General features: G+C 46.3%; 1 protein-coding gene across 3 annotated transcripts in view; it reads right to left on the bottom strand.

Moving 5' to 3' along the window:
• LOC135899688 (transient receptor potential cation channel subfamily M member-like 2) overlaps positions 1-21,614 on the bottom strand; it is a 157,548-nt gene that overhangs the window by 118,963 nt on the left and 16,971 nt on the right. For all 3 annotated transcript variants that reach the window (XM_065429019.1, XM_065429017.1, XM_065429020.1), the window contains exons 3-4: positions 13,508-13,687; positions 9,525-9,743 (exon numbers count right to left, since the gene is read on the bottom strand). In XM_065429019.1, the coding sequence (XP_065285091.1) occupies positions 9,525-9,743; positions 13,508-13,687 (399 nt within the window). The remainder of the gene's footprint in view (positions 1-9,524; positions 9,744-13,507; positions 13,688-21,614) is intronic.

Below are 21,614 nucleotides of genomic sequence, written 5' to 3'. Positions count from 1 at the left end.
TCAAAACAGCTCGGATATTCATTCGTACTATTGCTTGTGCCTAGTTTCTGCAGTCGGCATAGCATATACTCGGAATGAAAAAAAGTAAGGCAGAAACCACCCTTGATTATCTGTCATGTGGAGCATTTCTTAGAGCAATAGACAAGCCTATGTGTTCAAGGAGTAGCGACGATGTAGCTGAGGAGGCAGTGGTCGTGTGAAGAGAATAATGTGAAGACGAGTACTTGATGACCATGGAATGATGAAGCTATAGTGACGACGGTGGTATTATGACGATGGTTTGACGATGGCTGCATGAAGCCAACGGGAAGACGAACCTGGATGCAGGACGGTGGTACGACGACTACACGATGACCATGGGATGATGAAGCTGGAGTGACGACGGCGGTGTCACGATGATCGCTATCGACTACATGATGGCCATGCGATGATGAAGCTGGAATGACGACGGTGGCATAAGGCGATGGTGACGCGACGACAGCGTGACCACAACGTGATGCCTATACTGAAACTATGCCGATGGGATGACGATGGTAAAACGATTACAGTGGTATGATGACGATGGAATTTATATGGTATGATAAAATGATGTTTGTGGTAATTCTATGACGACTGTATGACGACCACAACTCGAAGACGGCATGATAAAGATATGAGCACATTGCGAGAGCAACATAGTATAAACAGCGGAAAGAAGACGATCACATAAGAAATAATGATAACAATGACAAGACGGCAATGAAATTACGATGGAATGACGGCTACAGCACGACAACGATGGCGTGTTGGTGTTGGAGCTCCCCACTGCGCTCACGTACATCACCTGCCGCCGCGGGCCGCCTTAATTCGCACCATATCCAGCGTTGGCTTGCGCTATGTCCGACGGCCTTACAATCTGTAATATCTCCGGGATCGGCCCACATTTTGCGGCAAGAAAGCAAGCTTGTGGGAGGCGGCACGAAGACTGTTCTTGCACAAGCCCAAACCCGTCCTTGCACGTGACCGCGTTCAGACTTTGGCTACGACTAGGCAAAGAAGTGCTTTGCATATACGTAATGCATTAGATCAGAATACGCCCTCTTTTTTTTTCAGGTACCACTGGATAAGAGGCATATATATGTCTGCGATCTGAGCTCGCATAGCAGCGCTTGCCGATTTCGGTTTATTAACGCATGGGCTGCATGATCTTGACGTGCACCTCGGCGCTGTTTTGACAATGCACTGTCTTGACTACCGGATGACGATCAGGTAAACGCTGCGTCTCGACCATCAAGAGAACGCATCGTCTTGACCGTCAATTGAGCACGCGTATTGTAACGTCCATCCTACAAAGCAAACACTGTTATGTTATTTACTTTTTTTACATAAAATTCTATATTTAGGCCTTCCCGTACACGTACCTATTTTCCCGTGCCCTTGCTTGTCATTTCATTTTTTTATTAGCTGTAAACTTTCAATACGTTAATATTTCAGCCACCTGGTTTACATGCCAGGCTTATGCTAAAGCGGCCTGGCCGGCCTCTATCGCACGCACTTGCATTAGCACTGTTTCTGCCAGAACCAGGGGCCTGATTCACAAAACTTTGCTCGTAAATGGCGTTCTTCACTGGTCGGCCGTCTCCATTTAATTATTTCTATAAAAGAGTACTTCATACTAACTGAGTAAGAATCACTGCACAGATACGGGCCGACCCCTGAAAGGGATCATACAGTATGATTCTCTTTTCTGGTTGAAACGACGACGTCTGTGCGGCATGAACGTGCCGAAGCGACCTCTGCGGCCACACATGCTGAGAATCGGAATTTCGCGCCACTGCTGCGGGATGCTGAACGCATACCGCGTCGAATTGAAGAATATCTACGCTCAACATAAAACATATCGACTAAATATAAAGAATATCAAACTAGAGAGAAATAGACACGTAGAGCAGTCAACGCTGCAGATTGTTCGTGGGCGGTAGTGTACAAACGACACAGGCAGTGTGTTTGTACAAGCAGTGAGAACTGTTCTGATGCTTCATATGCTTACAAATCCGCACTGGGTAACGTGGTCTTGCCAACTTTCGCCTAGCGTAAATGCGTTCTTTTTGTTATTTTGTTTTGATCGAATAATGGTTTTACATGAGTAAACGTCTCCTCACGCAACGGACAGATGATAGTGCTTCGTTTATGGGCTTGATGCATTTCTGTACAATGCTATTTCATGTACTAGTGTCATCTAACGATGAAAGCAGACAAATTCATCCATTTAGAAACTTTTTTCAAGGCAGTGCACAAATAGTCGACATGTACTATACAGCAAAACAATCCGTTTAAAATAAGAACAGCGCGAGAGACAGGGGCAAGTGAAGAAAGACACACACAGCGCTGTTTCCAACAACTTTGTAGACGAAGCGAAGACCATATATATATATATAGCATAGTGTGGATGCATGCGCAGAAACAGGGGCATCAAAACCATCATATCGATCGCCAGGAAAATCAGATCACTTGCCATGTCTTGATAACAAGCGAGGCAAATGTACAAGGCTTCAAATTGATTGAGATACGTAATCTCTCTTTGTGCTAGTGCATTTGATGAGGAACTTGCACACAAGCCTTCAATCTTTCTAGTGTGATCCGCTTCACAAATCAACCACACAGAAACAATCAAACTAAATGGAAATCACATCGCATCAATAAAATCACAAACAATCAGTCTTGCAATTCAATACCTTGATCAGCGGATACATAGTCTTCGCGATATTTTACAGATTAAGGTTAGGATAGCCGCAGTATAGGCGCCTTGCGCTAAAGCTTTTCGCAGATGACAGCAGCGCCAGATATAGAGAAGAACAGGCAGCTGAGTTCAGCGGGTTCTTCGGTTCTGAACTCATTTACAGCGACAGCGGCATTGTGCGCCAGTGAAGGCAAGCATGTCATTTTTGTTTCTTTGTTTTGGTTGCCTGCTTGCGCCTCAAATTTCCGTTCACTGACAAAGAGAAACCGGGAAAAAATCCCGTGGTTTTAGGGCTGTTTGTTAAAGGGCAAGGCATGCGGTCGTATAAAATGTGAACGGATGAATGACGGAACCGACGCAATATACAAAGCAAACCCAGCGGCATCCGCTAAAGTGTTGTTGAGTTGAGTTGAGTTGAGTTTAGTGGCACATAAGCAACTTAGGCTATCATGCGCCAAACACTAGGCATAGATTCTTTTTAAAAAGTTGGGACACCTCAGTGAGTCCTTGTCTGGGCAAGAGCCCGGAGAGTCCGAACAAATTAGCTAAAGACCTCGGCCTTCTTCTCAGGGATGAGAAGGTGGATGAGGTGTTCTGTATTATGTAGTTTAACGCTCTGTGAAGTTTTAAAGTTTTATGAGAACTCCTGCTTCTTTTAAAAAGCTAAAAACACATGATACATCAACAAGCGCATCTTCTCCTAAAATCAAAGCTGGGTGAAAAGGGATGTGTTCTTTGTAAAATATGGTAAAAAACGTCTTCCTCAATGGTTCAAGTTTTCTGCATGAAAATAGGATATGGTTTACTGTTAGTTCATCTCCACATAGTTCACATTGGGGTTTGTCTTGCTTTGTTAGAATGAAGTTGTGTGTTAGGTGTGTGTGTCCTATGCGAAGACGGCACAGAATCACTACTTTGAAACGTTCCTGGTGTGTGCAAGATTTCCATTCATCTAACACGGGTTTTAAAAGGTGTAATTTGTTGTTTACTTCATTGTTCCAAGCAGACTGCCATTTTTGCCTTAGTTTATAATGTATTAACTTCATGCAGTCGTTAGGAGGTATCTTTACTTTTGTGATTTCTTTGTGCCGGGCTTGTGCCGCGCATGCATCTGCTCTCTCATTGCCACTGATTCCGACGTGGCTCGGAACCCAGCATAATTTAATGTTCAGTCCTTGTGTGGTGGCGTTTATTAAATTGTGTATAATGCCTCCTAATAATGGTGTGACTGCATTTCTGGCATGAAGAGCTGTGAGTGCACTTAGGGAGTCTGTATATATGATACTGTTTGCTAGGTTCTCCTTTATTATTTTGTCTATGGCTACAGAAATGGCGTAACATTCAGCAGTGAAAATTGATGTGCACTGCGGAAGTCTTACTGTTTTTTCCCAGTTCCCTTGTACAACTGCGCTTCCAACATGTTCGTTCGTTTTTGAACCATCAGTATAAAAGTTTGTGAAGCTGCTGTATTTTTCTTCTAGTGCAAGGAATTCCTGAATTATGTGTTGTGGCGGAGTTTGTGCTTTACGGAACTGTGTTAAAGTGAGATCGCAAACTGTGGGAAAGATGAACCATGGGGGTAGTGGATTTTGTCTGTAGGTAATGCCAGGTAATGTGTCCACTATGCCAAGATTCCGACACATCTCTTCAAATCGCAGGAGCAGTGGTCTTGTGGTTTGTGGTTTGTTGTTGAAAATTACTCGTGAAGGGCATTTTGTTACAAGGGGATAGCAAATGTGTTTTGGTAGAGATTGTACCTTAAGGATATATGCACAGGTTAGAGCGGTTCTTCTAGTTTCTAGTGGGGGTTCGTTTGTTTCAACGTAAAGGCTAGTTATAGGGGACGTTCGGTATGCACCGCATGAAATACGCAAGCCTGAGTTATGTACTGGGTCTAGTTTTTTTAGGTATGTCGGTCTTGCTGAACCATACACTATGCAGCCATAATCTAAGGAGGAACGTACTAAGTAACGGTAAATGTGTAGAAGGCATGTTTTATCAGACCCCCAATGTTTATATGACAGTACTTTGAGTATATTTAGTGACTGCGAAGCTTTCTTTTTGAGAGTGGTTATGTGTGGTAGGAATGTGAGCTTTTTATCGAAAGTTACACCTAGAAATGTTTGTTCTTTCTTTACTGGAAGTATGGTTTCATTTAGGTGTAGGGTGGGGTCAACCTGTAGGCCTCTCTTGAGTGAGAAGAGGACAGCAACAGTTTTTTGGGGTGAAAATTTAAACCCATTTTTGTCTGCCCAAATCGCTAGTTTATTCAATGTAAGTTGTATCTGTCTCTCGCATGTTGGTAAGCTGGAGGATGTGCATGCTATTTGAAGGTCATCGACATATAAAGAATACATAATGGATCTAGGGATGATTTTTGCTATGGAGTTCATTTTTACTATGAAAAGTGTTGTACTTAAAATACAACCCTGCGGCACTCCATTCTCCTGGACGAATTTCTTCGAAAGGGTTGCACCCAGGCGCACATGAAATGAACGGTCGCACATGAAATCTTTCAGGCAGTTCAGCATCCTGCCACAAATTCCAAGCTCTGCTAGGTCGCGGAGAATACCAAACCTGCAGGTGGTATCATAAGCCTTATCGATATCGAAAAAGACTGCTAAACAGTGTTGCTTGTGTACAAATGCTTCTCGGACTGTATTTTCTAGGCGGACGAGATGATCAGTTGTTGAACATGCTTTTTTAAATCCACACTGGTGGATGTCAAGGAGTTCGTGTGATTCAAGAGTGAACATCAGCCTCATATTCAGGATACATTCAAATGATTTTGCGAGACAACTTGTGAGAGCTATAGGCCTGTAACTGCCAGGGCTGGTTGGTGGCTTTGCAGGCTTCAGAAACGGCACAATTACGGCTTTTTTCCAAGCTTCTGGTATTTTTCCCGATACCCATATTTTGTTGAAGAATTGTAAAAGTGCGTTCACAGCAGCGTCTGAGAGGTGAGCCAGCATTTCATAATGTATTTCATCAGGGCCGGGTGCCGTCTGTTTACCTGCGGACAGTACTTTCCGGATTTCGTGAAATGTGATTAATGCATTATAGGGCTCATTTGTACAGCCACTTGTAGGAAGTTTTTGTTTTTCGGTTGTATGTTTGTGCTTCAGGACTGATTGAGTGTAGTGTGAGGAACTTGAAACATTCGAAAAATGTTCCCCTAGTATGTCTGCCTGTTCCTCTATACTTGTTTGTATGCCAGGAGCTGTTAAAAACGGGATTGTGAAAGGGGAGAAGTTGCCATTTAATTTATGGACTTGTTCCCACATTTTTTTGGATGTGGTTGAGCTGTTAATAGAAGATATGTAGTTCTTCCAGGAAGTTTTCTCAGCATCTCGACGGATTCGGCGTGCGTTGGCTTTTGCCTTTTTAAAGTTTACGAGGTTATCATGGGTTGGGTATCTACGGAATATGCCCCACGCTTTGTTTTGTTTCTTTTTTGCTTCCTTACATTCCTGCGTGTACCAGATCTTATGATTATGTCGAACCACTCCCGAGGACTGAGGAATAGCTAGCAGCGCGGCACTAATAATACAGTTTGTGAACAATTTGTTTTGATCGTGGACGTTTAGATTACTCGAGAAAACTTTTTCCAAGCTGGCCTGTTCTTGGAACAGTGTCCAGTTTGCTAGGTGCAGCTTCCAACGACGTGGTTTGCTTGGGATGATTTCTGGTGGGGATGATAGGTTAATTTTTACGGGTAGGTGATCACTTCCGTAGGGGTTGTCAACAACATCCCATTTAAAATCGGTAAAAAGTGATGGAGAACTAAAAGATAAATCTAAGCAGCTCATTTTTCCTGAACTCGGAGAGCAATATGTGTGTTTTCCTGTATTGAGCAGGCAGACGTTATTTGATAAAATAAAATCTTCTAGGATACGGCCTCTAGTGTCTGTTTGGTCACTCCCCCAAAAACACGAGTGAGCATTAAAATCCCCTACTACTAAATAAGACTCTGGTAGTTGCTTAAAAAGTGATTCTAAATCATGAAGTGTAACATTTAAATGTGGTTCCAGATAAACAGTACATATGGTAATTGTTTTAAAATCAAGGACGGTCACTGCTGCAGCTTCATATTTCGTTTGAAGCCTGATTTCGTGAGTAGCAGCACCATTTTGGACTATAATCGCGACACCTCCAGAGAGCCTACTCGCTTGCTCTCTGTCACAACGAAATACTTTGTAGTTTTTTAAAATGTTCTTATGTTGTGGTCCTAAGTTCGTTTCTTGTAAACATAAAGCCACAGGAGAAAAAGTGTTTAGGATATCTTTTATGTCGCTATAGTTTTTGATAAGTCCACGACAATTCCAATGTACCAGGAACGCCATGTTTAATTATTTTGTACGGGTGTGGCTATAAATGATTAGGTTCCTCGTGTTTGAGGACCCGTTATAGGGGTTCTTTCTTTTTTCTTTTTTTCGAATGAGTTCTGCCTCCGCGGTTGCGGGGGCGGATCGGGAGTTGTCTCCATGGCCTCTCCTGAGGCGCTGGAGCTCCGCGACAAGGCGGGTGTGTGTTTTAGGCCTCTCCCGTTGGGGAGAAACCTCTTGGGCGGCCGGCTTGAGGACCGGCGGGCCCTGATTTGTAGGTGGCAGGGCAGCTTGCGCTGTCTCTGCCTGGGGCGTGGGTGGTTCCGCTGAAGGCCCAGTAACCGTTGCCTCAGCAGCCGCCGAAGTTTGGTGTGGCGCTACGCCCCGTCGCACCACATCGGCGAAGTTATTTCTTCCATTGAAGAGGAATGTGCTTGTTAGTGCGATGCGCTTCCTGGCTTCCTTGAATGAAATGTTTTCTTTGGTTTTCAGTGTGATGATTTCTTTTTCTTTTTTCCAGGACGGACACGCCCTGGAGTACGCGGCATGTTCTCCTTCGCAGTTTACGCAGCGCGCTGCACCGTTACAGTTTTCAGTAGTATGTTCTTTTGAAGCACATTTTGCGCAAGTTTTGCGGCCCCGGCAACTCTGTGAGCCATGGCCGAACCTCTGACAATTGAAGCACCTGCGGGGGTTTGGAATGTAAGGCCTTACATCTATTTTCAAGTATCCGACTTTTATTTGTTCAGGGAGTGTGTTGCTGTTGAAGGTGAGGATCAGGTGTTTCGTGTCAATTTCTTTGTTGTCCTTCCGGATTTTGATCCGGTGAACGTCTATGACATCTTGGTCGGTGAGCCCTTCAAGCATTTCTTGTTCTGTTAAATGTACGAAGTCGATTTATGATATTACACCGCGGACAATGTTGAGGGATCGGTGGGATGAAACAGAGACAGGAATGTCCCCAATGGACGCAAGGTTTGACAGTTTGGTGTATTGCACGTTGTCTCGAAGTTCGAGCAGCAAATCGCCACTAGACATTTTCGAAAGCTTGCAGCCAGGGCCGAGGGCTTCTGTCAAGGACCAGGATACTGTGAATGGGGACAAGATTCTTGCTGGCTTTTCTTGTACTTCGCTATGTATTACATGATACTTTGGGAAAGTAACTTTCCTTTTCTGGAAAAATTCACTTGCTTCGGTCCGCCCTCTTTTACAAGAGGGGCGATCATTTTGGGGGAAAGGAGGAGCCATAGGAAAAAATTGTATTGTTCAGCCACGGTGCCAGCCACCCACCATGGAGCCCAACGAGGGGACGCGACAGGAACATGCGAACAAGTCCAGCACACGCCAGCTGTACATCGAGACTATAACCTAATACGACATAACAAAGGTAGGTTAGCCCCGCAAGGTTAACCCTTGCCACCTACGAAAAATTGAACTGAATAGAAGATACAAGGAGACAGGACAGGTGTGAAAGAAGAGGGTAAAGAAAAAGCGTGTGGAGGAAGAAGACAGGAAAAGGTGACTGCCGATTTCCCCCGGGAGGGTCAGTCCGGGGGTGCCGTCTACGTGAAGCGGAGGCCAAAGAGGTGTGTTGCCGCCACCGGGGGGCCGTAAAGGTCCAAACACCCGGCATTGGCTCAACCCCCAGGATCCCCTTTTCCCCGGACACGGCTAAGCCGCGCACGGCTACGCGCGGGAGGGTCCAACCCCCGTGTGCTCGGGTCGGTGGTGTCGCAACACACCAAACGCCTGCTGACGCAGACGCCCCTGCGGGGGCTAAAGTGTTGTCGCAGTACACAAAAAACAGGAGGACAGAAAGAAAGCCTGACGAGCGGGAGAAGAAAAATGGGAAGGTCGCGATGCACATCGCCGTGACAGGTCTGATCGTTTATCACGATTGTCGGAAACCTGGAAAATATCGAAGAGCAGATGCTCCGCATGACTTGGGCCTGTTTGCGGCCGAGGTCAAAAGCGCGAACGTCGCAGAACTTGAGCTAGTCAAAGCTGGACGTGTAACACTCGAACGAGCGATGTCAAGATTGTAGCGCTGTCAGTCCGAATGTTACCTTTTCTTCGCATCCCTGCCGGAGTCGACGCGGGGGCTAATAAGTGAGAGAGTCCCCACGCCATCGATAGCGGGTACAAGGTGCGTGTACATTTTCCCGCACCTTCTCGACGCGCTAGTAAACAAACCTGGCGTACACGATGATGTCAGTGCACCATATTATTACATGTACGTCATTTTTTTGCTTTTGACGGCGGCCATTTTTTACCGTATTCTCACTGTTATGGATTTGTCGTTCGGTAGAATTCGCGCCTCTCAATCTCTCACGTTTCCTGCTTACGCGGTTTCCTTGCGTGCTCGCACCCAAGGTGGCTGCCGCGTCGGCGTCACAGCAAACAATCTACGCGAGAACACAAGTGGTGACGCGAGACGCCGACTCGCGTCGCTCGCAGCGGTGACGACGTCACAAGCGCACCTTGCTGGCCTCGAACTTGTCGGCGCATGTGAGGAGGTCCTCGCGCACGATGCCCAGCAGGCAGAGTGGCGGCAACTTCTCGAAGTCGGTGTGCGGGTGCCGGTGGCAGCGCATGATGAGCCGCTGCACCAGCTCCTCGTTCACCCACGAGCCGATGTCCTTGGCGATGCCCGTGTTGATGCCGTTCGTCAGGATCCACATGGCGGTCGTGTTTGCCGCCTGCCACGAAAGCGCGACAGCGCCGACTGTGAATTAAAGCTGGCCAGGTGACATCCTTTACTGTCTACGCACTGCGTTTCTTCTCAGGCATTTCAGAAGATGCAATATAGCTGACTGCGTCGTTATTCGGCGCTGATAATTAATGCACCAGGGCTCGTATTCACAAGACACTCTTACGGTGGAATTTTTCGTAAGAGCAAATTCCAGCCAATCGTTACGCTGGACGTATCATTAGCGAAGGCGGCCAGGGCCAAGAGCACTTAAGAACGAAAAACTTGGTGAATGGTCCCAGTTTTCTGTCAAAGAATTGTAAATAAAGTTGTAAAATAATGCCATAGTAGTCGAAGGCGATTAATCTTTTTTCAGTGTCTACTCCCAATGATATGGAGACATGAAGTTGTATCCCGTTAAGGAATTCAAGCTCTACGCGTCATGCCGTTTACTATTTTCTACCTACGAGGTGACATCTGCAAACGCCCCAGTACACAAACACCATGAGAGAACGAGGAAATTGATCTGACAATGACCCCATTCACTTGAACTACTTTGGTGGCAGTCGTCATCATCTCAATTTATTTACGGAAACTTGAGTTCCAGAGCTACGCTTAGAGCGCTCCGCTTACCGTAATAACTGCGATAAACGCACTTTGAGACCCGATAAAGCAACCGTATTAAACCCACGCATCTATATCCAATAATCCTATCAACACATATCGGGGATCCCACAAAAATTTGTGTGGGCATTTGTTGGAAGAACGAACCGATTGGTCTTGTACACCCCTGCTGTCTCGTAACTATCACATTATATTTCCTCATACGTTGTACATTCCTGCATCTGTTTTTACGATTACCTTTTTTTTACTAGAAAGTGTGTTATGCCAGGCTCCAGTGGAACTCTATCTTACGTGCGTACGTCACACAATCGTCACGCAAAATTCGCGAGGTGGCGATATTTTGCTGCTTTTGTGCCCCCGTCATGGTTAGGAAAGCAGGCATAAAAAGGGTAGGAAAGTTTGCGTTATTAAAGAAATTGACCTCTTGGCGACGCACATTTATTGTGAAAGGGGATGAAAATGTGGCTGGCAGGTTGGACAAATATAAGTATTATAGCAAAGACGGTAGTGCTTGGAAGTGTATTGGTGTCATACTATGCCGTTTTAGGCCTACCATGGTTAGAAAAGTTCGCTTTAACGAATTGTGCTCTTAAGAACGTTCCAGTGAGGACATTTAGGAATAATTTCCTTTATCAGTAATTCCGTAGACCATATGGCGGGTAACCTGGACACCTATTTCAATAACTGTTGAAAAGTAGTACCAGTAGTCGCGCAGAGTGTAGTAATAGTAGAAAAAACAGCAATGCTTCAAAGTGTCTTGCGGTCTAACTCAGTCAGCGTCTAAGGGAAAGGGCGTTCCTGGCGCGTTTCTTGATGCTCAGGAGACAATGAGCGGAGGCTGTCGCCGATGACTTTAGACAAGATGCAACGACCGCAGTACGTGAGGAGCTGCCGTGGCGTAGGATGACGTTGTGAAGGAAACAATCCGTGACGTCTGTTATGCAACTGGTGGGCATGGCTCGCATAATGGCGCATCGTGTCATATAAGTTAAAACAGGCCAATGTTACGCGGCACATTCTGTTTTTTTTTTAAGACGAGCGTTATTAAGTACCATGAACTAGCTCCTACATTCTATTCACACCGCGATTTACCAGCGCGCTACTTGTACGGCCCTCTTTTGGGATATCGATTTCCCGCCGTAATTTGTGCGATTTCGTTTGCAATCGACGTCACAGGATGACGTGGCCCACGTATGATCGCATTTAGAAGATCTTAAAAAAATTATTATGTTTATATATATTATACACGATTAGCGGAACATCCCGTTGCTAAGCCACCACAAGCTGCTTTAAGCCCTCAATAAGCTCCGCCAATAAGCTTTATAGGTTTTGCAGGCGGCACGCCTTAAGTGACGGTGCCTCAGTGGTGCAAACACGCGCTTGAGGCTTTGCTCTATTGAAACACAGAAATAACGCGACGATAACGGCTATTTCAACAGAGCTAGCATCATCGGACAGCGTTTTGACAAAACACGAGTTACCCATGGAAGGATGGATGGATGGATGGATGTTATGAGCGTCCCCTTTGGAAAGGGGCAGTGGGTTGCGCCACCAAGGTCTTGCTATTATTCTGCCTTACGTACTACCTAGGTTAAAAAAGGAAAAAAAAAGAAAGAGAACACTATGAACTCCCACAACCAAATTTGCCCATGGATGGATGGATGGATGGATGGATGGATGTTATGAGCGTCCCCTTTCGAACGGGGCGGTAGGCTGCGCCACCAAGCTCTTGGTATTATACTGCCTAATGTCCTACCTATGTTAAACAATAAAAAAGGGGGAAAAACACTATGAACCACCACACCCAAATTTTCTGATCCCCTATGCGAACTGTGCTTTTGTAAGTCTCCGTTTTTTGTCGGTTTCCTACTCTTCTTCCACCAATCCTCCAATCGCTTCTTACTAATGCCTATTGCGGACATGTTTATTTTTCAGCTGCTCCAGCTGAACCCAAAGGCTTCAAGGAGGCCAGTGGTGCCTAAATTGACCGCTAGGTAGAAGTCTTTACATTCCAATAAAACATGCTCCATAGTTCCCTTAACTTTACCGCAGCAAGCACATGCTTCTTCGTATTTCTTATATCTCGCTTCATAGGCGCGTGTTCTAAGGCATCCAAATCTCACTTCGAAAAGTAATGAGCTTCCCTTTGAGTTATCATACACTGTTTCTTTCCTGATTTCGTTTTTTCCTCTTAAGTAGTTACTCATGAAAGGTTTCTTTTCCATTGCCGCCACCCATGAGATTATTTCAGCCTCTCTAAGTTTCCGCTTGACCTTCTTTGTTGCTGTGTTGCCCACCCTACTCCTAGTTCTTTTACTCCACTGTGAATCAATGTTTTCCCTGTACAGATACCTGAACACTCTCCCAGCCTATTTACTTTCTTCCATATTCCTCAGCCGTTCTTCATACTCAATTTTACTGCAAGATTCCCTCACTTCAAAACTAGTCTAGCCCATATCACCATGCACACCTTCATTTGTAGTCTTCCCGTGAGCGCTCAATGCGAGGCGACCCACTGACCTTTGGTTCCCATCGATCGAGTCCTGATTGTACCCGATTTAAAGCAAACAACCGCATTTCCGAAAGTAAGTCCTGGAACCATTACGCCTTTCCACATACCTCGGAGGACCTTGTACCTATTGCATCCCCATAGCGCTCTGTGTTTCATTATGGTGCATTTCTGTTCCCATTCACTGTTATTGTTTTTTCCTGTGTTTCCATATATCCATTGCCTTCGTCTATCCATATACCAAGGTATTTATATTATGTTACCCGAGGTGGTTCCTGGCCCTGTATCTCCACTGTCTGTTCACTGTTTTCATTGAATACCACAAAACCTGATTTTCTAACACTAAATTTCAAACCTAAATTGTTGCCTTCCTGCCCACAGATATTGGCCAGACATTGCAAATCACTTTGCTTGTTAGCTAGCAACACAGTGTCGTCCGCATAAAATAAACCTGGGAGCTGCTGCTCTATTTCTGTACCCGCCTGCTTGTTTGAGAGGTTAAACCCGATATTACTTCCTTCTAGCGCCCTCTCCATCCTCACCGTGTACATCATAAACAGCAGCGGGGACAAAGGGCACCCCTACCTCAGTCCCACGTATAACAGCGGAAGCGCCATCTGCACGCGGGAACACGCACGCACCTTGATGAGTCCCTCCTTGAGGTTCTCTAGCTGCCTCGGGGCGCTCCACTCCTGCCAAGTGGCCAGGCTCGATATGACCACGAGCACGATGCGGGGAAGCGTGAACTTCCACTCGCGGGTGAAGATGGTCAGCACCTCCTCGATGCTGATGTCGTGGGTCACCCGGATGTAAGGGCGGCCCTGCGGGGAGAAGGACGAATGCGGTCCCTCGTTACGCTTGGTACGAATTCCACCAAGCTTGTTCGAAAGCTTGATAGTTGTAGCATACGGTAATGCGCACATGAGAAAGAATCATACGAAGCAGACAGACAGTGAAGCCGGGGAAGCACGCATAATGCGGCAGGTATGGGTTCGGCTTCCACGTGCGCCCCCAAGCGGTGTTTTCGTTCACTTCCGTCTTCCTCTTCCCTATTATTTTGTACATTTCAATAAAAAATTAGTTAACATCTACTGTGCTTTCTCTCACTCAGTTATTTGCCTAATATCGTCTAACAAAGTGTAGAGCCCCTCGGTTCCCCTTTTCGTTCTTTTCCCACTAAAAAGAAAGTCGTCACTCGGACACAAGAATATTTTTCTGACAGGATGCAATCTGGTACGGCTGAGGAAAAACGCGTTTGCGCGATTAATCAGAGGCTGCCGAATAAGAAATATATAAGGAGGAACAGCAATAAACAACCAAACGCAAATGACGTGCGCAGATAGACTCAAAAGACAACAGCCAACAATCAAAGTGGAAGCTACTTCGTGCCTAAAACAAGGTGCGCACCATTATATATTGTTACGTCCAAGCGCGTCAAAGGGACGCGGGGATCAAGAATAGAGGGGAAGAGGAGAACGAAGACTGTGCAGCTGCCATTCCTGTTCTTCGCAGCCTGCCGTTCCTGTCCTCGTCCCTCATTGTGTGGTATCCATCGGCAAGGGGCGTGCTGGCTTGTGGACGGCCAACTGCTCGGCAGAACCTGTCCTGCTTCCAGACGGCCTGAAACTCGCCTACTTTACAGAATACTCGTCCTCGTCCGTAGCCGTACTAACAGATCCGCCGTGTGAACCTGCTGACCTTCGCCACGTCTCAGACAAAAAGCTTCTGTCTATGATAAACAAGTCACTCAGCACAAGGGAGCGCAATACCTTGGTGGATACGCTTTCTAAGCATCTGTCAGTGTTTGACTTTGCGCAGCCGGACAAAGCGTTCTCGATTCCCGAGTCACGAACACGCCATACTATAGATACGGGATCTGCGCGCCCGATCAGGCAAAAGCCTTATCGCGTGTCGCCTAACGAGCGGAAGGTAATCGGGGAACAAGTGAGTGACATGATGAAAAATGGAATAATACAAGAGTCCTCGAGTCCTTGGGCAGCTCCGGTCATACTTGTCAGAAAGAAAGACGGTAACTGGAGATTTTGCGTAGATTATCGAAGATTAAATGCCGTGATTAAGAAGGATGTCTACCCTCTGCCCCGGATTGATGATGCAATTGATTGCCTGCATTCGGCCTCTTATTTTTCTTCAGTGGACCTGCGCTCAGGATATTGGCAAATCCCTATACACCCGGCAGACAAAGAGAAAACAGCCTTCATAACCCCGGATGGATTATTCTAATTCAATGTGATGCCATTTGGGTTGTGCAACGCTCCAGCAACCTTTGAAAGGTTCATGGACACCATTCTGCGTGGGTTAAAGTGGAACATTTGTATGTGCTATCTTGACGACGTTGTTATATTCGGGCGCACATTCAATGAGCACAATACGCGCCTGGATATTGTCCTCGACTGCATCAAAAACGCTGGCCTGGTTCTGAACTCCAAGAAATGTAACTTTGGTGACCGTCAAACCCTTGTGCTCGGTCACCTTGTTGACAACGACGTTATCCGGTCTGATCCCCTCAAGACGGCAGCTGTCGAGGCATTCAGTGCACCGCAGTCAGTGAAGCAACTTCGTACTTTTCTGGGTCTTTGCTCTTACTTTCGCCGATTTATTCCTGGTTTTGCTGACGTCGCTTATCCTCTGACAAATCTGCTACATAAAGACGCACGGTTTGAGTGGACACCCGAGTGCGATTCTGCATTTCGTCAGCTGAAGTTCCTGTTAACTTCCCGACCTATCCTTCGCCACTTCAATCCTACTGCGCCGACAGAAATCCACACAGATGCTAGTGGTGTTGGTCTGGGTGCCGTATTGGTCCAACGCTATGACGACCGTCAGCACGTGATCGCTTATGCAAGCCGCTCATTAAGCAAACCTGAACGGAATTACACGGTGACAGAGCAAGAATGCCTCGCTGTAATCTTTGCGGTTCAGCGATTTCGCTCGTACTTGTACGGACGCCCATTCCAAGTTGTCACAGACCACCATTTCCTGTGCTGGCTCGTGAACCTTCGCGACCATTGTGGTCGCCTTGCGCGCTGGGCTTTGAGGTTGCAGGAATATAACTTCACTGTTTCCTACAAGAGTGGCCGAAAACACGCTGACGCAGACTGCCTTTCCCGTATGCCGCTTGCCACGACGGACTGCGACGCAAACGATTTTGATCATCTCGTCGCTTCTGTGACACCCGCATTTCCGGATATCGATGCGTTCAAAGCAGAACAACGGACAGACACTAAATTGGCGCCACTCTTTACTTCTGCCCATTCAAGTGCAACAAGCAGCTACTGTGTACGTGACGGGCTTCTGTACAAAAGGAACAACTCAAGCACGGGTGCACGCTTCCTTCTAGTGGTGCCGGAGCGTCTCCGGCCAGCAATCCTTCAGGCTATGCACGATGACCCTACCCCCGGTCACTTAGGCACTGTGCGCACACTTTATCGCATTCAAGAACGCTTTTACTGGCCCAGGATGCGACATTCGGTTGAGTTTTATGTCGCCAGCTGCATACAGTGCCAACGTCGGAAACGCCCAACCACTGCCTCATCTGGTCTCCTTCAACCTGTGCCGCCTTCCAGCTCACCCTTTCGGCAAGTTGGAATTGATCTGTTAGGCCCTTTTCCAAAGTCATCTAAGGGGAACCGCTGGATAATTGTCTGCGCCGACTATTTCACACGCTATTGCGAGACGGCGGCTATACCATCAGCAACTGCCACCGAAGTGTCGCTTTTCTTACTTTACGCTATTGTTCTACGACATGGACCGCCTGGTGTTATCATAAGTGACCGGGGACGTCAATTCACGGCGGATATCGTGGAAGAACTTGTGCGTTTATGTAACTCGCACCTCCGGCACTCGACGCCGTATCATCCGCAAACGAACGGCCTCACTGAGCGCACTAATCGAACAATCACCAATATGCTTTCCATGTATGTTGCGTCCGATCACAAGAATTGGGATGAAGTTCTACCGTTTATTACTAACGCCTACAACACCGCCAAGCACGAGACAACCGGCTACAGCCCCTTCTTCCTTCTATATGCTCGGCCGCCCCGGTATACGCTCGACACTGTCCTCCCTTTTTACCACCACGACAATCCTACGGTCGCCGATACGCTATGCCTCGCTGAAGAGGCTCGGCGACTTGCGCGTCTTCGGACTTTGGCATCACAAGAAAACTCAAAAGCCCGCTACGACGCACGACATCGGCCTGTTACATATCACCCTGGTGATCTCGTTTGGCTTTGGACTCCCACAAGGAAGCGCGGTTTGTGTCAAAAGCTGCTGGCAAACTACGATGGACCGTATGTTGTTATCGACAAAGTCAGCGAAGTGAACTATACTCTCGCGCGCCTCACGAACACTGGTAGACGCTCTGCTAGGACACAAGTCGCACATGTCGCACGGTTGAAATCATGCACGCCACGACAAGCTAGTTGACTCGCCCAGGGGGCTTTGTCTGCGAGGGGAGGTATGTTACGTCCAAGCGCGTCAAAGGGACGCGGGGATCAAGAAGAGAGGGGAAGAGGAGAACGAAGACTGTGCAGCGGCCATTCCTGTTCTTCGCAGCCTGCCGTTCCTGTTCTCGCACGCCTAAATAAACCCCTTTTCCCCGTGCTTGTAACAATATATATATAATCTATGGACTTGAAGTTTAGTTCAATTCATTCAAATAATTTCATTAAGTTCGTTCCACATGAATGGCCACCGAAAGCACACACAAAGCTAAACACAAAAAAAGTCCTCACCACTTTTTTACAGGTGACTGTGTACATTCACTCGGCAGTATATTCGTCGCCTCGTCTCTATTTTTCTGAACAATACATAAATAGGAAAAGAACAACACTGCGCAAGCGACACATTTAAACATAGTGAAAAAGACAACGCCACGACAATTAGATTTAAGATAAACACGCACTGAAGTGTAGCAAAGACGCAACCTCCGATACCTGCTATCACTAGCATGAGACAATAACAATAAAAATGGATTATGTAGCCAAGCAGCAGCGTAATATTAAATACGCACGTAAAACGCCCAAAATTTCCCAAATTTCATTTGTTACAAGGTTGAAAATTAAGACAAGCTCATAAAAATAATTTTTATTCTTATTTTACTTATTTTTGTATACTGATGGATCTGGGGGAAGCCGCAGCGGAGGGTCAATAATGCATGTAAACCCTGAGAGACACTGGAGAGGTGTGGCAAATAGCTGCAAAGTCAGAAACCGGGATGGTCTATAAAAATAATTCTTAAAGTATTACGTGCCGAAACCGCGATCTGATTACGGAGCACGCCGTAGTGTCTGATCTCAGCATTAATTGTGGCCACCTGGAGTTGTCTATCGTGTCCCTAATTGTCGAGTAGACGAGAATTCTTGTATTTCGCCCACAACGAAATGCGGCCGGAATAGGACACACCGTCTCGACAAGTTGCTGATGGTTATGACGTCACCCAGCAGCGCAATATCGTAGCCACACCACCACCCGGCGGGTGAGGTGGTCCATAGAGAAAGTGTTCTTTGGTTACAGAAGCAAAGTGGAAAGAGAATAAACAAGAGCAGGCAGTTCGGCGGGAAACAAGCACGAAACCAAGTACAAATAAATAACGTGACTAAATAATGAAGTGCGGATGCACTGCAAGATAAAGAGCATGAGTGAAATATTATCGCGAATAAAATTTAACACAGTTTTATTCAGTAGTAGCATAGTAGTGCCACGTTAGTCACTCATTCGTGAAGTACAAATACATTATGTAAATTCGGCACTTCGAATTGAATGCGTAGAACGTTATGAATATCAAAGAGAAAGAATAGCTACACGATGACTGAAAGCAGCGGATCAGATCGAAGCAAAATATTAATAAGAACTCGAAATATAAAAATACACAGAATGTTAACTTTGCAATATTGCTTCTAACGCAATGCGTCCGTTTCTAGAAACGACTTTCTAGAAACGATAAAAAGAAAGACGGCTCTCCTACAATATTGGAATTAGGAAAGCTAGGGCCACTCTGTTATTCGTAGAGCTAATTACGAATTCTGACCTTGTTCTTTGTCAAGAAATAGGTCAACCGCGTAAGCATCATCAATATGACGTTATATGTGGCCGTGCCGAAATGAAAAAGTTAGTGACGAATCGGCACGTTCCGGAGTAGAGTGAGCGAAAAATAACTTCTGCTTGCTGAGGTACGCTTGAATGATACGCCTTATGAAGTCACTCTAGTGTAAACTATTTTATTAATAATGTAACGAAATAAAAAAAAGTATTGCTTAAATCTGTACACGGCATGTTTTCCCCATTCGCAAACTTCAGAAGTTTGAAGGTGGAAACATTCCGAATTGCCAAATAATTTTTGAACCAGTCAGAATTGTGCAGAACGCAGCTACTGCACAGGTCAGGTTTCTGCGGAAGTGCGGCCAAAATCGGAGGCAAACCGCAGCATGTGGATATGGTGAAACAATTGTAGCGTAAATTAAAACAAGCACAAAGGACTCAAGGCCGAACACTATAGGGTCGCTGCCGGTGTCCGGTCTTATGTCCTTTCTGTTCATTTTACTTACGTAAAACGGCTTCACAAAGCATCAACCAACTAGCCCAATAACACGTTATTTCACGTGGACCTGGCTTTACGCATAGTTACGATGTTTACACAGTGGTGTGGACGACGTGCAACAACTTTTCAAAAATGTAAAGAAAGAGACGTTTGAAAATTATCGACCTGGGTGGCTAACGCAGTCTACGCAAAATTTTGTCTTTCACTAGTGATACCACACGAAGAAATATATCCTCAGCACAACAATGTGACACCAATAATTTTGCTTGCAATAAGCTTAGTGCACACGCTCCCTTTTGCCCTGTACAGCACGCAGACTTCTATAGGCATAACCGAAGAAAAGAAACGGATTAAAATTACTACATTAAATATGTAACTGGTTGCAGTGGCCAATTACTGACAAAGTAATTGAGAAACTGGTAAAAAGCACTCGATTACTCCTTTTCTACTTCCCTGCCACAACCGTTAACGTGATAGCGTTATGGGTCTTGTGTCGCAGAAAATCTGGCACCGGCGTTCCGCATCCAGTGTCGACCGTCTTTTCGGCAAAAGTTATTCTGAACCACGCAAACCCAACCACGCATACCCAGCCACGCAGGCCCTCAATGTGGAGCAAGGAAACTACTGAACTAATTGAAGTTGTCAAGATACCCAGAAAAATTGTAAAGTATACTTACAACCTACAGACACGATAGCATCGGATGGTAATTTCAATATACGAGACAACATAATTCTGTTACGCGAAAACTAAAAAGAAATCTAGCAGAGTGACGTCGGCGTTATGGTCGAATTCAGCCGTTGCCACTCTTGCAAGAACCCAGGGTGGTCCCTCTCTGAAGTTTCGTGCACAGACCAAGCATAGCGTTCGCCGCCAGCACTTCCCGGTAAACATTACGGTTACACTAGCTGCAGTTGCCGGGAAGTGTGAGAAGCAGTAAGGAATATTTGAATACTGTCGCGTTCCACTTTTAAAGGCGAAGCTTAAGAGTCCTCCAAATTATTGTTAAGGTTGACAAAATACGCACCAAATAAGACGATCTGGATTGCCTCTTCCAATGCGTCCTCTGCATTAGCACGTTACTTTCGATAACAAATACTTTTCGACGTTTTCGTCAGCCATCTTTGTTTTTCTTGTAAAGATATCGGCAGCTACACTGAAAACTCCCAAGACGCGCACGCTGGAGGGAAGGGTGGTGTCGTAACGTATGAAACACTGTGCACAAGATTCTGTTTGCTAAATGCTGCGATGCTTGAGTTTCGGTCCTCTATGAAGCAGGGCGCTTCATTGCTGCTGGAGCTCAGGGAAAGCGTTCCCGATGGAACCAACTAAAAGCTAAAGAAACCGTCTTTAGGCGATTTTTTGCAACGAACGTCTGAAGTGGCCATCACGATCGAGCCATAGCAGCCGCGGTTCATATTGACACGTGTACTTGTCTTTATCGGGCGACAAGTTTTGCCGCCGAACAAATGTTATCGCACAGCGCGGGACGCGCCTGCATGTATCCGAAGTTTCTGGAAAGTTATCGATGCTTCTATCCGCTGTCTGTTGTCGCCGAACATTGTGTTATCTGATTTCATCGCTTGACACGAATGGTGTCGAACTTTGTAGAAGGCATGCGGGTCCCAACGATTAGTCTGGAACATTCGATGACTACTGTATAAAAGCCGACGCGCTTGACCCGCTGATCAGATTTTCGACTATCGCCGAGCGTGTTCGCCGCTATCGTTGTGCTATAAGTGTAGCCTGTTTTGTGGGCACAGGTTCGCCCAATAAAAGTTAGTTTGTCGTTCACAGTATTGCTACTGTGTTCTTTGACGTCACGACCACGTGACATCTGGTGGAGGTGCTTGTGCGTTTATGTACCGAACGCCCCCGCAAAGCCGCGATCCAAGCCCGAAGCCCGACGACAAAACCAACGTCGTCCAAGACCAGCATGCTAGCCGCCGACTGCAAGGACTGCCCCCGGAGCACGGACTTCTACCTGAGAAGACCAAAAAGATTGTGGACAAGGCAACCCCAATGGTAGCCCCAGCGTCCCCCATCGTGCTGCAGCAGCCCAGGGACCCTCCGACGTTCCGCGGATCAACATTCGAGGACCCGGAAACCTGGCTCGAGACGTATGAGAGGGTCGCTACGTTTAACTGTTGGGACAGCGACGACAAGCTGCGGCATGTCTATTTCGCACTGG

Source organism: Dermacentor albipictus, chromosome 7 (assembly GCF_038994185.2).
Source record: "Dermacentor albipictus isolate Rhodes 1998 colony chromosome 7, USDA_Dalb.pri_finalv2, whole genome shotgun sequence".
Lineage (NCBI taxonomy): Eukaryota > Metazoa > Arthropoda > Arachnida > Ixodida > Ixodidae > Dermacentor > Dermacentor albipictus.
This window is presented reverse-complemented; position numbering and strand designations above follow the sequence as displayed.